Source organism: Lepisma saccharinum, chromosome 8, assembly GCF_977018435.1.
Source record: "Lepisma saccharinum chromosome 8, izLepSacc3.1, whole genome shotgun sequence".
NCBI classification, from domain to species: Eukaryota; Metazoa; Arthropoda; class Insecta; order Zygentoma; family Lepismatidae; genus Lepisma; species Lepisma saccharinum.
In genome coordinates this window covers 72,337,584-72,355,846 of record NC_139236.1, presented here as the reverse complement: position 1 = coordinate 72,355,846, position 18,263 = coordinate 72,337,584, and the positions used below count along the sequence as shown (strand labels likewise).

General features: G+C 37.9%; 1 protein-coding gene across 2 annotated transcripts in view; it reads right to left on the bottom strand.

Annotated features, from left to right (window-relative positions):
- The window catches only part of LOC145991132 (fidgetin-like protein 1), a 74,011-nt gene that overhangs the window by 35,683 nt on the left and 20,065 nt on the right, over positions 1 to 18,263 (bottom strand). For both annotated transcript variants that reach the window (XM_083126910.1, XM_083126909.1), the window contains exons 4-9: positions 16,053 to 16,177; positions 13,145 to 13,278; positions 11,360 to 11,534; positions 8,746 to 8,854; positions 3,012 to 3,129; positions 1,824 to 1,938 (exon numbers count right to left, since the gene is read on the bottom strand). In XM_083126910.1, the coding sequence (XP_082983036.1) occupies positions 1,824 to 1,938; positions 3,012 to 3,129; positions 8,746 to 8,854; positions 11,360 to 11,534; positions 13,145 to 13,278; positions 16,053 to 16,177 (776 nt within the window). The remainder of the gene's footprint in view (positions 1 to 1,823; positions 1,939 to 3,011; positions 3,130 to 8,745; positions 8,855 to 11,359; positions 11,535 to 13,144; positions 13,279 to 16,052; positions 16,178 to 18,263) is intronic.

The window sequence follows — 18,263 nt, the reverse complement described above, 5'->3', positions numbered from 1 at the left end:
TTTGCAGACGCTAGACAAAACACTGGTGCCAGGTGCAGCGTAAAAACCAGGAGACCGGCTGGAAGTTCGAGCAACAGGTGGCGGAAGAGAAAATAAGACGGAACTTTTAACAGCATTGTAATGAAAAAAGAAATGACCCTTGCTTTACGTTTTACCATGCAACAGACAATAATACGGGCAATATTTGCTATGCAGACAACAGCATAAAAAAAATAGGACCCGAATTCTGCAATTATCAACATTGCCGTGCACACCAGTGGCGGAGAATGAGCTAGGGAAAGGAAGGGGGCACTTTTTTTTTTTTACTTGTTCTGTGGTTTTTGTTCGTTTTCAAGAATATATCCAGAACTGGTTGCTCCATTTCAGACGTCAAAGGAAAAGAATAGGGCCACCCTCGCCTGTAATCAGCCCCTGTGCACACACGAGCAAGAAAATCGTGGCTGAAACAATCGGCATCGCCCCTGCCCCCACGTTTGCTGACAGGAAAAGAGGGAGAAGTCAGTCAGCCAACGGAACAATTTTTTGGCATATATTACGACATCGACACAATTAGGAAAACGTATGAAGTGGGATTATGATGCACGTAAGATCGAAGTAAACTTTTATGGAAACCTGGATGACAACGCATTAAGCGGGTTGACGATCTTTATTGGCCTATGTGGTTTTGATTATCTCTAACAGTTTCGCTTTTTCATGAAGTGTTACAGGGAAAAAGGAACACGTTTTGAATGAAAGCGGTTACCGGAAGTTGTCGGCTACAAGGCCGAGAGTTGCTCACTCACGGGAACCTACTGAAATCTAGGTCAGAGCTGGACAGATGGGCCAGACTTCCAGGCACCACGCATCTGTATTTTGGAACATTCCTGCGATCTTATCTCTCAAGCTGGTGTATTTATCGATGAAAGAGCTTGACCTGCCATACACATTGGCAAAGACTGCAAGTCCAGCGGTCATTTCGGTCTGCTCCCCTCCCTCCCCCCCCCGAGTTTTCAGCAGCTCTTAGGACAAGGAAACAAGTCAAGGTCAATTTAAAATAACATCGAAGCACATTCGATCTTCTCTTTTCGCGTATCCAAGAGCAAGTGTGGCAAAACAAGCCTGGAGCGTTGGGTAGCGGCTGTCGGGTGCGGGGTAACATTGGTGCACTTGAGGGAGGGGAGGGCAGAGGTCAAGTGCTATTGGGTATCACTCAAAAATTTAGTGGTGTCTAAAAAAAACAACGCATTTTTCGGCCGATTTCCTTCAATTTTTTAACTTTTATCTCAAATTTTTCACTTTTTTCTAAATTTTTCACGGTTCCCGGGAAAAGGGTCGTTACTTCGAGAAGGTCGTTATACCCGGGGTCGTAGAATCGAGAGTTAACTGTACTATTTTCAAATCGGAGTTTTCATATCAGCATTATTAAAATGGAAGATGGTCAAAGGAGCTGGAAAATGTTCTGAATATTGTATATGTGGTTGACGCATGTGAGAAACTTGTAAACATGTCTACTGAATGAGTTTCATAAAGTTTGAAATGTCCTACAAATGATAAGAGAACATGGTCAATTTTGTCAGAACTACAACAGTAATGGTAAAATTTAATTAGCAGTGATCAGTAAAATTACAAATGAAATATATTAACTTTCCTGTTCCCAATAGAACTTATGTAACACATAAGTTAACTAAAAAGTTAACATATGTAACACTTTAACTTATGCCTTCTGTAAAAATAAAAATGATTCTTTTAACCAACTTAACAGGTCTGAAATGGCAACAACAACATTTACTCATTATACATATGTTTTGACATTCCATGAACATGACACTATAAATCATACTTACTAACTGCACAAGAAATTCAGTTTTAATACGTCTTGAGCTCTCATGCTCCGTGTCACTTCTCTGGGTGAGCAGGGAGTCTATCTCGTCTATGAATACAACTGCTGGCTGGTAACACCTGAAAATGAAGTTGCAGATTTAGTAATGAAACATAGTTGGCAGTTTGTGTTAAAAATATACAGCACAAACTAAATTCATTTCCTCATTGTTTTGTAATAGAGAAATACAGTAGAACCCTGATTTTACATTTTCCTGCATTACACATTCCATCTTCATGGTTCCAAGGTAGCACAATCTTATAAAATTTTCCTGGATTTTCAGTTCTTTCAAGTTGGTGCCATGAAAAACGTAAAATTGAGATTCCAGTGTATTAAGAAACACACAGCATTCAAGCAACTACAAATATTTCCTCAGCTTTATACAAGTTTTTTTTTTTAAAAAAAAATAATAACTATGGCTGTGGGGACATTGGCCACTGTCAGTGGTGTTGGAAAGTATCACATTTTAAATAACTGATACTTTTTTTTTGAACTGACTGATTGAAATTAAAATCTTTGGGTACATCAACACTTTAGCCTCTCTCTCTCTCTATCTCCTCCCTACTTGCACCCATCACAACATGTGGAAAAAAGCACACATGTCAGAAATTAAAAGATAAAGTGCCTTCATTGAAGCTTCATTTGCAGTGATGAACTCCTTACCAACAATAAATATAACAAAAGTTTACAAGATCTAAAATAAAAATGTCCATAGCTATCGTAAAAGTTGGCAACACACAGCCCCACAGATGATATTCCTGGCTGTGGGACCCTATAACCTGTAAGTATTCAGTTTCAAGAGTGTACTACATTGAACAGAGATTGCCACTATTTCATTTATCTGAAATGGGTGTAGTACCGTTAAATTTATAAGAATGACTATTTTTTTGCAGTATCCGCATCTTTATTGGTTCTATGACCAACTTGGCTCTATTTGTTACTGTTACAGAGTCATGTTGATTCACATACTTATGCATTCAGAAGTTTACAATTACAGGAATTTTTGTAAGTGGATCTTGATTCAGTTCCCATTTTAATTGTAGGTCTTTTCTCAATTAACCTACCTGTGCATAAAGTGGATCTAAACATGGTTTGAATGTGATAAAGTTTGAATGCATGCGATCTATGATAGTAGACATGATGTTATACACACCTAGCCACTGCAAATAGAGCACGGACCATCTTCTCGCCTTCTCCGATCCACTTTGATGTCAGGGATGAAGCACTGATGCTGAAGAAGGTTGACCTGGATTGAGATGCTATGCACTTGCCTGCAATAATAATAAAAATAATTACAACATAACATCAAATGGAATCCGGAATTCAAAGTAGAAAAACTGGTTAAACCACAAATTAAAACTGTTTGTACACGAACAAATGAATCACAAACAAGTGGTTGAATTGAACACTAAAATCGACAATTGAAAGTCATTGAAGAGCGTTCCTATTGAAAATCAAAGAAAAATTGGACAAGTTCACGTTTTACCAAAACGTGGCAACGTGTACAGCATCAAAAGAAATAAATAAACTAGCGATTAGCCGTAACAAAAATAATAATTTTATTTCCAAAGGAAGATGAAGGGGATATTAGAAACTCGAAAGCAGTGTGATGTTGATGTATTTTTTTTTTTGTAATAATAGTCTAAATGTAATCTGAGACACCAGAAAAACAATGTGAGCACAAAATAATTTTATAAAAATCTCATTTCCACAGATATACAGTTGTCTTTCATTGTGTTTATCTAAACTTCAACTTAAGATCAATACAAAATATGTTTTACAGTTGGTTGTCGAATATATTTCATCACATTACTCACTCCTGCAGAAATATTCATCATTCTTTTTTGAATAATTGTGATTAAATAAATACAGAATATACCACCGCTCCTCCTTTCCTTCTTTCTCGCAAGTCGTGTTTACGCTTCCCACAGTTATAAATTTATCTTTTTTATTTTTTTTATTCTTGTGGTGGAGATTAAGGCTCATGCCTTTTCTTACACTCAACCACATACAAAAAGTTCATAATATAAAACATATTCACAAATTGATTCATATATAAACATTGAAAATCACACATATACCTTTCACGTCAAACCAACCACGGTAAAAGTATGTAATTCAAAGAAATACATAAAACATATACATACATGTACACACACTCATACATAGGTTTATATACATAACAGGCCACTACAAATATTTATTAAACATGTATTAATTACTTGACAAAAAAAATTGAACCAGGAATAGGATTATATGGCATCACTCCATAAATCTTTCTCTTAATTTTCGCTTGAAAGTACCTATTGAATTTGATTTCTCATTTCATGTGAAAGTGCATTCCAGCCCCTAACCACTGATGCAATAAAAGTGTTACAAAAAAAATTCAGTTTTGTGAGTTTTAATTGTTAAAAGATTAGAACTTTTGGATCTTGTGTATGATAACTCTGGGTTTCCTAACGGAAGCAATCTGTCGGTGAGATGCAAAGGACTTCCTGTGTGAAGTAACTTATGTAGCAACACTAGTTTCCTGTACCTGCGTCTTTCTTTCATTTTAATCCAGCTTAATTTACTATAATATTCAGTTAAGTGGTCATACCTCTTAAGGTTAAATATATATCTTACGCAAGAGTTCTGAATTTTTTGAATTCTCATTGCCAGCATTTCATTACAATCAGCATATACACTATCGCAGTAGTCAACATGTGAGAGGACCAAAGCTTGTACAAGTTGCTCTTTAATAACAGGCGGAAGATTTTTTTTTATATTTATATAATAGATGTAAGAAGGCATAGGCTTTCTTACATATATTATTAATGTGGTCAGACCAGGTCAGGTTTGTATCTATAATCACCCCTAGATTATTTACAGATTTAGAAAATGGTATGCATGCACCGTTTAGTTGTACAGTTGACATATTAGCCGAATTTATACAAGCTAAAAGCTGACGTGATCCAATGATTTTTCAGACGATGATACAACGCATTGACTTCCAGCATATCATGATCCACAGTCTGAAAGGCTTTACTAAAATCCAGTAACACTATTTGGCGGTTATCCATCGCTTCACGGATATCATCTGTCACGTTTACGAGGGCTGTACAAATACTATGGTTAGTTCTAAAGCCTGATTGGAAAGGTTTTAACATATTATTTATCACAAGATGAATACAAGTCCACTTTATGCACAGGAAGGCTAATTGGGACTGGACCTACAGTTTCAAGTGGGATCCGAACCACTATGTGCCCCCACCAGGGACCCCTTGATTACAAGACAATGACACTACCACTGTGCAATTGGAGAGGCCCTTCCGATAATCAATTTCATTAGGATGTGCTCAGATTGCTCGACGGTCATGAGCACTTGATCGTGTACAAACAGCTTAAGACTGCAGACCATGCTATCATAGTGTCACTGATCAATGAATCTCATGAATTTTAAGGTCTACAATTTCCTGATTTAAATCTTATCACCACGACATTTAATACATATTCTTATCAGTGCAGTACATAAAATTTGTGAGACCTCCTACATTGCACAGATATCACTCTATGTGAATTTGTCATGTGCCTACAAAACTGAAATATAATTCAGGGCATACATGTCCAAATCATCAAATTACAACTAAGCACATTAAAAATATTTTAATAAATGCACCTTGGTTGTTTATTTGTCACAATCAGATGCATCTTGTATCGACAGGATTGTAATTATCTACACACACATGTCTGAGCACACAGTAATTTCACTTTTGTCACCAATTTTATTACAAAAATGCAAAGGAAACAAAGTGTGCAGTATATGTATTAGTACATGCACAGGTGTTAAAATGTGGAATTTGGAAAAAATGAAAACATTGCAGATCTGCACAACATTTTTGTTAGGAATTAAAACCACACAGTCAGCAATCAACTGACCAAAACGTACACCATTTTAATTAATTTCCACACATTATTACTGTACCATAATTATGGGACAGACTCATTACTGACAATGATTGTTAATTGATAAAGTGATATCAGTAAGATTGCTGATAATTTTACATATCTAACATAACCTCTGGTGCAACAGCCCTTGAGGGCCAGGGCCTGCATACGGACTGCCAGCCTCACTCCCACATGCATCAGCAGAGGTGGAAGATCATCCAACCAGATACAGGGTGACGTGTGGTCAGCACAATGAGTCCTCTGTCGACGTTGTAGGTTTCCATGACCAGTTTATGCTACTCATTCATAGGTCCCCAATATCCTCACAATTGTGGGTGGCCACTGGTCCCATACAATAGCTGATATCTCAGGATAAAAGTTGTTATGCTTCCTCCCATTGACTCAAACCAGCATGCAACCTGTAGCCTGGATGCCTTAGACTGCATGGCTACGGTGCGGGCCTAATTTTACTTATCTAGTATTTGGACTTCCAGAAATGTTATTATCGGGAAAGAGGAATACCATAGTAAGTTGGAAGATAGCTTCAGAAGTAATGACTACGAAGAAACTAAAGTTAACCCCATTAATAAAATCAAACGAGAAATCAGAAAAGGCATTGAAACCAGTTTTACCTTGGGAAGCGCGGAAAAAAAGAAATTACTTAAGGGGGTTAAGGAAGGGAATATTCCTACGGCCTTTGGGATACCTAAGACCCATAAGGAGGGGATACCCCTCAGACCCATCATCCCCATGTATGCACATCCAGGATATGGTTTAGCTAAAGAAATGATTAAGAGGATGGGAAAAATAAATATGGACACTCCGTATAGCGTCAAAAACTCTCTTATGGTCAAAGAAACTATTGAGAAACTCACCATAGGAGAACGGGACGTAATCTGTAGTTTCGACGTTATTAATCTGTACCCCAGTGTCCCCCGGGACAAAGCTGGGGATTGTTTGTATAGATGGTTGATTGACCAAAACGTTGAAATCTTGGTCGCCTGGGAGTATGTCCGGTGGTTTTTTTCTCATTACGGGGTTCAATTACTTCTACGTTAACGATAAAATCTTCCGACAAAAAGAAGGGTTGGCCATGGGCAATCCCATCTCTGGCCTTGTGGCCAACATCTTCATGCACTACGTCGAAAAAGCCGCTATAGAGCATGTAGGGGGGAGGGGGGAGGTAAAATATTATGGGAGATACGTAGATGACATCCTCATCATAGGGAATGAAATCAAACTTGACAGCATTTTCGACCAATTGGGGAAGCAGGACCCCAGGATTGGGTTTACTAGGGAAGATATGGCCAACGGAAAGATCCACTTTCTTGACTTGTGCCTTACTAAAACCGGACAACGGATCGTAACCGGGGTCTACCATAAACCGTTAGCTGGAGAGCTGTACCTCCATAAGAGATCCCAACATTCAAATAGGACTAAATTAAATGTTTTTCTTAACTTTTTCATTCGCGCCGAAAGACTGTGCAATGACGAAAAAGAGAAAGAGAAAGAAGGGGAATGGATAAGGAAGGTAGGGGTAAAGAATGGGTACACTATCCGCGACCTGGAAAAAGTAGCTAGGAAAGCCAAAAGGATTGTTAGGCAAGAAACATCGCAGAATGACAAAGGGGATGAAAAAACTGAGATAGGAAACGGTGAAAAGAACACATATTTTGTCGGGATCCCATATTTTAAGGGGGTCTCAGAGAAAATTGAAAAGTCCGTGAGGGGTTACGGAATAAAATGTGGGGTAAGAGCGCCCCGGAGTATTGAAAAGCACTTTACGTCCTATAAGAAAGGGAGGGGGGATGGGCGCAATAACCCTGAAGAGCGGAAGGGAGTGTATAGGATAGTGTGTGAATGCGGAAAGGAATATGTGGGACAAACCGGGAGAAGTATGCGAGTTAGGTGGGGAGAGCATGATAAGGACGTAAAGGAGGGCATACCCAAAACTGGATTATCTGAACACATATTGGTTAACCGACATAGGATTGCTAAAAGGGAAGTTATTAGGGAGGTTAACAATAAATTGGACAGAAACGTATATGAAGCTGCCTATATATGCGCGAAAAATTGGAACAAACTTAATAGGGACGATGGGAATTTAGAAGACGGCTGGGTTAATTTCTTTAAAAAATGGGATAAAGCCGCAGTGATTAGGGACGAGATGGGCTTCCATGTTACTCCTGAGGTTAGGAAAGCCGCCGAGGTGGAGGTCGACTTCTCCTTGGATTGGTGACTCCCGAGCCCCAGTTTGGAAGGATTGAGGAGGGGAAGTTCTCTTTCCCCAGGTACGGGCTGACACCGTGCATTCGCCTACCCTGAGCATTGGTCGGCAGTTCGCCGACTTCAGCCTTGGATGTTCTTTTGTTTTTATAGTATTGCGCGGTTTTAGATGTGTAATTTATATTCCTTTTTTTAGAAAGTGTCCTTCAAGCAACTTTTTAACCTAAATCCTTAACCTTCACTTTCTCGACGAGGCACCATGTCAGGTGTCTGAATAACATCGTTTCAACCTGAAACGATGTTTCAACCTCCTCCGAAACGTAGTACGAAATAATCTCATACTCACACACGTAAGTTGCCGATTTTTAATCTTTTAGCCTAAAGTTTATGTAATATTTGTTATGGTTCTTAGGAATGCAAAGGCAAAATTCATGTACATTTGTTTCATAAATACATATCTAAATATGAACTTTATTTTTCTAATCAAAAAGAGAGAATGTATTGTTCAGTTTGATCAGATCTATGGTTATTGGTATCATTACACTTTAGCAGTAATCTATCAATATTATTACACTACTCACATTACTCTATTTATTTATGACAAGAATTTCATTGCACCCTCACTCCAACCCTTTAATTCTGGTTAGCTTTCAAGTATCATACTGAGCAAGTCTCAACAGAAATTGAATAAAAGTTGTATTAGAAGGCAGTTGTATACTGCAAGAAAATCTTACCAATTAAGGTTTTTCCCGTTCCAGGAGGCCCAAATAGGAGGATTCCCTTCGGAGGACCTCTGAGTCCGGTAAATATATCAGGACGCAGCAATGGCCACACAACAATTTCCTACAAAAAGATTAATTTGTATGTTGAGTAGAATTGTGCTGTTCATTTCTAAATGCCATCTTGTCCAAAACTTGAACTCTCGTGCATCTTTTTTTTTTTTCATTCGGTTTTTGGGTGTTGTGATACCAAAACTAGATAAAACTGGAATGGGTCAGAAGTACATAAATTTAAAAATGAATAGCATTCATTAAAATAATAACTTTCAAAAAGGTTTTTTGTCATTTTCCAAAATTTACTATCTATGGACAAAATGCTGTAAGAAAATGGGTAACACAATAATCAGAAGAATAAAGCACAGCAACCAATAACATATTTAAAGCCAAAGTTTCACCAGCATTTCAACGAGAAAAATTGAGGACTAAAAATCAGGCGAAGGGGTTAAAAAAGGCTAACACAGTTATTATGTGCTGTTCTTTTCCTTCTTGCTGTCATTTAAAATTGAAAAGGGTGTGCCAGCACTATAGGCTATGTACCCCATCTCATAATGCAGAGTACAGTGCTGGAGTGAGAGAATTTTGCTTGAGGTGAAATAGTTCGCACGGACGATGCTAGATAGTATATGCAATTGAGAGCTTCTTCGCTCAAGTGAATAATGCTTGAACAGGTAAAACGAGCGGTATACACTCGATGCTCAGTGGTACATGTATAACCTTAATTTGTCTATGGTAGTGGGTCCCCAAATATGGATCGTGAAGTGAAAGACAAAATGAAATTGAAACTTAAGTGAACATAGTCATCATCTCCATGTTAAAATGTAGTTTAGTCTATTTTACCAATACAGTGATATACGAAAATGAAAATAGAATATTGTGGGCTGAAACTGCCAGGAAGAATATTTTACCTACAATTATTGTTACATTAAAATGATATTCCATTGTAAATGCTCGAGCATGGGAGAACGATGAGTTCAAGTGAGTGAGTGAAAGCGGTCCCATGCAGAGAGTACCTCTTAACTAAAATCTATGACACGTTTTAAAATGTACAAAATATCCGTAAGTAAAACAGAAGACTGAGAAGTACAGAGGGTATAAACACAAACATCTCAAAAGGGGATACATATTTTCTAGATAGAATTAAATTGTTGATCTACTACACACATATACTAGATGGAAATTTTCACATATTTCATGGCACTTTCATTCTGACAGTGATAGAGTTGATCAATTTATATCTTAATTTAAAAATTGCTTTAACTCTATCTACGATCTTAAAAATTGTACATGAGCCAATGAACATCGTGATTTCATATCATAACATTGTGTACAAACAACCATATGATTTATGTACCATTTGTTCTACTGAGCACGTTGTGGTATATCATGTAGGATTAGTAGAGACACAGAATTTTGGTAAATATAAAAGCAAAATTTCGGTACAAAACACTAAGTCATTGCTGGAGTACATGAAGCTTTGTCCCCAGATTTGTAGATGCATTTCATCCTTTCAGGGGACCAGGTTGAAAGAACTTTATATACTGGAAAATTTCATAGCAATATGCTCTATTGGGACCATGAAGATTGAATGTATGTGGGTTAAGTCACAAGTCATGGCAACTATTTTTTCTTCTCGCGAACAGGGGACAACACTAAAAATCTAAGATATATGTTTGAAAGTGTATGGAATGTACTTTCGAAAGAAGCTACCAGATGGTGTATGTCAACAAAGGTGGGGTAATAAGCATGCACTCAAGTTCAGTCGGTGAGTGAAAGCGTTCACAAATGGAGGTCATGAAGCAGGGGCAACATTCGTACGTTAAAATAGCAGTTCTCCGTGGCAGAAATGCACGGGAATGCCATATAGAGCTACGGGAAGCACTGGGTGTGCACACCATGTCCTATCGAACAGTGAATAACCTGTGTGAATAATTTGAAGGTTGCTAAACAGTGTAGTCTTGTGTACTTGTTGTTCATGCCATAATAAAATACTGTTGTCCAGTGTCCTGTGTTCTGCCTCTTCCCTACGAGAGTCTCCTGGATCCAGACTGCATCTGGTGGCTTTATTCGAAGGTTCATTCCATACACTTTCAAACATACATCCTAGATTTTTAGTGCTGTTCGCGAGAAAAAAAAAAATAGTTGCCATGACTTATGACATAACCCACGTATAATGCAGGAAAATGTAAAATCGGGATTCTACTGTATTGGGTTTTGCAATAGACTGTTATATCACTGAATTAGAAAAGAATCTTCATCTAGTCATTATTGACATTCCATCTGACATGTGTTGTTGGACATGTTCAACCATGCTTTGGAATGTCTCCAGCACATGATTGTCAAATGATAGACATTCTCTCCCTTGAAAGGCATTTGGGATAAACTATTGTCATATTTTCTAATTCTCCAAGAGCTGTAGCTTTCTTAAAGCTATAATAGCCATTCTCTCATGTCCAGCAGTGTTCTGAATTTCATCTAAAATTCCACACATTCACGTGGCCTACTTTTACATAGTACAAAAAAAAGTTTTGATTGTCATTTTACTTTTATAAAAAAACATTCAAATACAGACCTGGATGGTAGCTTTGGCAAATTCCAACCCTGCGATGTCATCCCACGCAACTGGCGTTCCATGATCGATAATTTCATTCTTTATTAGCTCCACCATTTTTGGTTCAATGCCCTTCAGTCTCTCATCCTCAGGCTCCTCAGGTTGCTGGTTTCTCATGCTGCTTTCATTCTGATCACTACAGAAGAAAATTAAATGGAGATTAGCATTCAGAAGCATTGTAATACTGTAACAATAAATTGTGGTTAAGATTGCATTATTCTTTTGTCCATAGTTCTGTTGCATACATTGTCTCTATATGCACTAATAGTACAATCTTTGATGTGAGAAGTAAACATGTGTTGAACACACAAATTAAAGTTAGTACTCCTTAGTCATTATATTTGAGATTTTAATTGTACAGCTGAATATGAATATTTCCTCCTCATTAGCATTTCAAATGCCAAAATATAGGATAAGATACAGGGTGTCCAAGAAGTCTTTCCCTGATTACAAACTTGATTCATATCTGCTATATGCAAGGTAGAGATGTGAAAGTGGTGCCAAAATGTTGGAAAACTAACCAAGTTTTTTTGTTGCAGGTTTGAGTAACGTGGCTGTAGTGTAGCAGTGTCAGTGCCCAGAAAACCGGAAATGTTCACAAATCAGGAAAAAGCTCAGCATGTACTCTGGTATCACAAGACCCGGTCACCAATAACAGTGCAGAGGAACTTTCAAATGTACAGAATTCTTTCGTCTAGAATATCTGCCATCAATAAGTTGGTATTTAAAAAATGGAATTTATCTTCATTCCCAAATCCTGTCAAGTCCAAGAAACATTGTATGGAAAGATGCCACCCGATGTCAAGAGCATTAATTCTGGATTCCTTGGCACTGACACTGCTACACTACAGCCACATTACTGAAACCTGCAAAAAATAAACTTGGTTCGTTTTCCAACATTTTGGCACCACTTTCACATCTCTACATTGCATATAACGGATATGAATAAAGTTTGTAATCAGGGAAACACTTCTGGGACACCCGGTATATGTACAATGAACTTTTGCTCATGATCTTACCATTTGGTTACACCATAGTCAAATCGTAAATGGAAGGGTGAGAGAAAAAAACAACATGTAAGTCAATGCTCATCAAACTCCACAAAAATGAACTTTTAATTGGAAAACGTTACTGAACATGTAAATAAAAAGGTACAAAAACATATGCTTTGATGAATGGAAGTATGAAATGTATGAAACAAAAGAAAGGATGTCCTGAAGTCCAGTATGCATCCACAGGCATGAAATGAACCATTACTTTTCTTACAAAAGAAAATTGACTTCCCTGTGTTTTGCCCCTTCAATTGAGGACCAATGACTGAAAAATGCGAAAGTGACAAAAACATTTTTCTGCAACTTCAGTTCGTTTTGAAATCAGCACTTAAATTCTCTCTAATTTCCTACTCTTTCCATGACTAAATAAATTTCTCTGGCACTTTCAACATTCACCACCCTACGTAGCATGGCTTATAACTTATACCTTGTATATCCCTGCACACCAAATCCAGTGGAACCATGATTTTACAATTTTCCACATTTCAAAGTTTTTTCAACTTACACACTTCAAGACGTAAAATCAAGGTTCCACTGTAACTGCATTCTAATATTTTAGCACTTTAGCCATTTTCTAAGTTTTCTTTTGTTTTTATGGACAAATACTTCTAAGCTCAATATAAATAGACACAGTCCCAAGAAAAATTTAAATCAACAACACACTGACATTCAGGGAAAGAAAAGAGTTATGTACCCATTTGCAGGCCTTGTGGGTGGAATAAACTTGTTTGTGACTGCACGTCTCGCTCCCAGTGATCTTTTCAGGCCTCCAACAGGAGGTGGAGCAGCAGTTCCTCTGTTACTCCATTTCTTCTGATTCTGAACATCCTGTCAATAGAAACCAATCACATTGAATAGTGTCATCTAAGCTGAGGATATTCCTCATTCACGCTTTAAGCTATGTCCAGACTTGTATTGTATCCATATAGAGATTTCATCCTGATTGGCCAAGTTTGAGGTGGACTCCGAATGAGATTAGCATGTTGGTTTGAAAACATGGTATAAGTTTGAGTTAAGTCTACTTCATGCACAGATAGGCTAATCAAGACTGAATGTACAGTTTCAAGTGAGATACTAACCACTAAGTGCCTCCACCGGGTATGGAATTACAAGTTCACAATGTTGAAGAAGGAATGAGTACTTGCTAGTTGCCACTTGGTATTTCATGTTGTTTGCATCTGGCACTAGGAGAAATCCTGTGGATTGGTACGAGGCGCATGTCAAAGAAAAAGGCCGATATTTTTTTAAAAACAAGAAAATGATAGGAGAAGAAAATTTATTGTGATTGATAAACAAGTACATACCTTGGCTATTTTTCGACGTAGTTACCATTAACCTCCAGACATTTCTGATAGCGTGGCACAAGCTTCCGTATATCCTCTGCATAAAAATCTGCCGCCTGAGAGTGCAGCCAGTCCAGAACTGATGTCTTGAGCACGTCACTGTCGTTGAAATGCTTTGATACAAGCCACTTTTTTCAGGTGAACAAAAAGAAAGAAATCACTGGGGGCAAGGTCGGGGCTGCAAGGAGGATGATTGAATAGATCGCATCGAAATCTTTGAATTGTCTCAACAGTACGAGCAGCTTTGTGTGGGCGGGTGTTGTCATGGATCAGAAAAATTCCAGAGCGTAGCATTCCTCTCTGCAGATTTTGGATGGCACGTCGCAGATTATTCAGTGTTTCGCAATACACCTCTGCTGTAAATGTTCATCCTGGTTCCAAGAATTCCAGAAAAATCACACCCTTTTGGTCCCAAAACACGGTTGCAATGATTTTGTGAACTGATGGGGTTTGTTTGAATTGCTTCGCTTTAGAAGAACCAGAGTGCCACCATTGCATTGACTGCTGCTTCGACTCCCCAGTGGCGTACAATATCCACGTTTCATCTCCCATTACTATGTGTGAAAAGAGGTCATCCCCATCCTCCCATCGGGCCAAAAAATCACGTGCAGCTGTCCTCCTTTGCTCTTTGTGAGCGTCTGTCAGCATTTTTGGTATCCACCTCGCACACAGTTTGCGATACCCCAGGTTGTCAGTCACAATTCGATGCACTGTTTTCGCAGACACTTCTCGAAACTCTTTGGCGAGTACAGATATTGTGAACAGGTGATTGGAACACACTTTCTCGTTAACGCTTTCCACCAGATCGTCCGTCTGAACACTAGGCCTTCCGCTATGCTCATCGTCATGGACATTTGAACGCCCTTCCCGAAACTCTCTGCACCATTGCCTGACCTTCCCTTCACTCATCACTATCGGTCCATAAATAGCACACAATTCCCAATGGATGTCAGATGTCCTTTGGCGTTCAGAAATCGTATGACAGATCTCACTTCACATTTGGCGGGATTTTGTATTACGGCAGCCATTTCACCTTACTGCTACTCGCACGTATGCAACCACACTTTGACGATTCTACCTCTGTTGCAAGCACAGAATACTAGGGCATGCCCAACTTCATCAGTGTTGCCAACCCCGTATAAAAATTATCGTCCTTTTTTTTTTTTACATGCACCTCATAGATTATAAACGGAGAAGATTTAATTTCAATCCAAAGGATCTGCATCGTTTGAGTTGCAGAGAAAATGCTTGGGAGGAAATCACATGTAATACTGGCAGATCAGTCTTGTTATCAGTTGTGTATTCTATATTTACTGGTTTACTGCAACAATTCTTATTTATTGTATATATTTAATATATATGAATTAGATATAATAGAAATAAAACACGAATGCAGGCATGCAAGTAAAACAAGAACAGAAGTCTGACAACTTCAATTTTTGCAGCAATTTCTATCTACATGAAAAAGTTGGTTTACCGGCTGGAAGAATACACCACTGCTAGCTATGGCTTTTTACACACAATAAATATGAACCACTGTACATTTTCTGACACGTCTCTTATCTGCCACTGACATGACTTCCTAATCTTGATGTGCTTGAGTGGAAAAATTTAAAATACACACATATGGATTAAATACAAAGGCCTCATATCAGATCACAGTCTGATGACCAATGCAATGATATGACACAAGTCTGGACATAGCATTAGGAAATTTACATGACAAGTTTAAAAAATTCCATTCAAATTTCCAGAAAATGTTACAAATAAACTAGGAATATCTGTGTTAATCATTCAGATAATTTTCATATCTGGATATTTTTGGATAACCAGATATCCAGCTATTTGAAATCTGGACAAAATTTATCTAATATCCGAATAAAATTTTATCTGGGTTTGTTCTTCACTAGAATAAATATGTTCCTTGTTAATATCCAAGTTCTGAATTGCATTATTCTAGATTAACTGTGATGATGGGAATGAATGACGAAGGAAAAAGCACAATGTCCACATAGGATTGAACCTAGAATATTTCATGTCAAGATTATTAACTGGCACCAAACTCTCTGAGCTACTGAGGCAGCCACTACAACAGGACAAGACATATCCTGATATACACCTGAAATACAGCATACAACATATCATTGCAATGATCCAAAATATGGTATTAAAAAAATGGAAAAACAATATCATCCTACCAAGCAAAAAAAACAAAAAAAAAAAACACTATTCATAATAAGTAGTTTTCACTTAACTTACTAGTTCATCTCTTGCTGTTCTGAAACCACTAGCCCTATCTATCTCATTAGATGCCACATATTCTTTCTCAGCACTACCAAAGTATTTATTTCTGGAATCTTGAGCAAGAGGTCTCTTCGTAAATTCTGTTCAAACATATGGAAAAACAAAGAATTAAAAAGTAAAGACAGGGAAAAGAAAGACTTTGAAAAATCAATAAAATAGAATATGTTAAAATCCCAACATACTTATTGAATTAGTGCTTGTCTAAACTTTGGAACATTTCACTGCGATCAACATAATCAACTTAGAAAGGAACAAAAAATATTAAACCATGTTAATTATTTACAATTCAGTGTTTCAACAGTGGTCATACAGTAATGTAAAATAAATGTGACATTCCTTTCATGACTTACTTCTTTGCTCAACAAGCTAATGTTTGAATGAATTTGTTTGTCTGAATTGTTGCTTTAAGTCTACAGTATGCACAGAAAGGCTGATCGAGACTGGATCTACAGTTTAAAGTGAGATGCGAACCACTCTGCCATTTACCTTCACCAGATATCAAACCTGAGACACCTTGATTACAAGGCAACGATGCTACCACTACACCAATGAGGCTCAACAAGCTAATATCACAAGCTGTCTGAACACCTACATACAGTATAATATCACCATTGTAGAATTCAAGGGATGGAATAGAAATATTGCATAAATAAAAGGATGTGCCACAGAAGGAAAACAATTTGAATGTGTCCTCATACAAAACAGTTGTTTTATCATTATTTCTGTGAAATAAATGTTGCATACTCACACACACACAAAGAGAAACCATGTGGAAATGCTTAGGTAACCAAGCCTAACCATAAGCTACTAAACAGAAATCCTAAGCCATTTACTAATTCAATATAATGCATCTTGCCATTATAATGCTCGAGTTAAAGATGGTGATGTATACTGCAGTGTAGCAAGATGAATATCATGGAAGGTAAACAGGTGTTGAAAAAGGTAGCACTTACGCCCGAGTTTGTATCCTGGTGGTGGATGTTAGAAAAGGTGTTGGTGTAATATGAAAATCATGTGTCTTGTTTGCAAATTAGTATAATGTAGACCAGAAACATCCAAGTGGAAAAGATCATTGCATACAAACATGATCCTTGATAGCATTAATGGGACTACACGGTCAATCTACAAGCAGCCATGGTCCATGATATGTTACAAATCTGACAGACACTGAAGAAACACTAAACAAATAAACATGTAAAATAGGACAGTACAACTCATTAACTCATCAACATTGGAGTACCATGGTACTGTGACAATAAGCAGGAAATGTGAATGATGGGAGTCTAAAAATATCTTGCCTGTATCCCCCCCTTTTAAATGATACATATTTCAAAGCACAAAAAAGGATGTGGTTATACACCCTGTTGCCTTTGTGGTACTGACTTACACCATGCAGGTGTTGCTGACATTAGTTTGCAGGCCTCCCCGATAGCATAGTGGAAACGTCGTCACCTTGCAATCAATGAGTCCCAGGTCCGATAGCTGCTGAAGGTACATGACACAGTGGTTCGGATCCCACTTTAAACTGTAGGTCCAGTCCCAATTAGCCTTTCTGTGCATAAAGTGGACTTAAAACAACACTGCTAATTCAAATTCAAAATATTAGTTTGAATTTTTAAGTCTACTTTATGCACAGATAGGCTAATCGATATTGGACCTACAGTTGAAAGGGGGATCTGAACCACTGTGCAATGCGTCTCCAGCAGATATCGAACCCAGAAGGCCTTGATTACACCATCTGGGAGGCCTTGTGGCACATTAGTATTTTTGAAACACTAAACAGTATAGATCGTGGAATGTCTGGTGCCATTAGTTCCGGAACCTGGGTGACCATCAACATCCGATGGAGATGTGAATGTCCCACATGGATGACATCAGTTGAGATTGGCCATGCAACATCTATGGCATCCTGGAGTACCATGAAGTGTCATCATGAGATCCTTGCCCATCCATAAGCAGGGCAGGCAGTTTTACAAATGGAGGTGGTTCTACCATGTGAGCCAGTATGACATACACCTCCAAGCCCTTCATGAATATGGTCAAAACTAATGTAAACTATTTCTGCTCACAGTATTTATTTTGTATATCCAGAATAAAACTCCCCACATACGAAAATCTAGAAAATCAGCATATAGTCATGCAATAAAAACTCATATTTCTCCACTG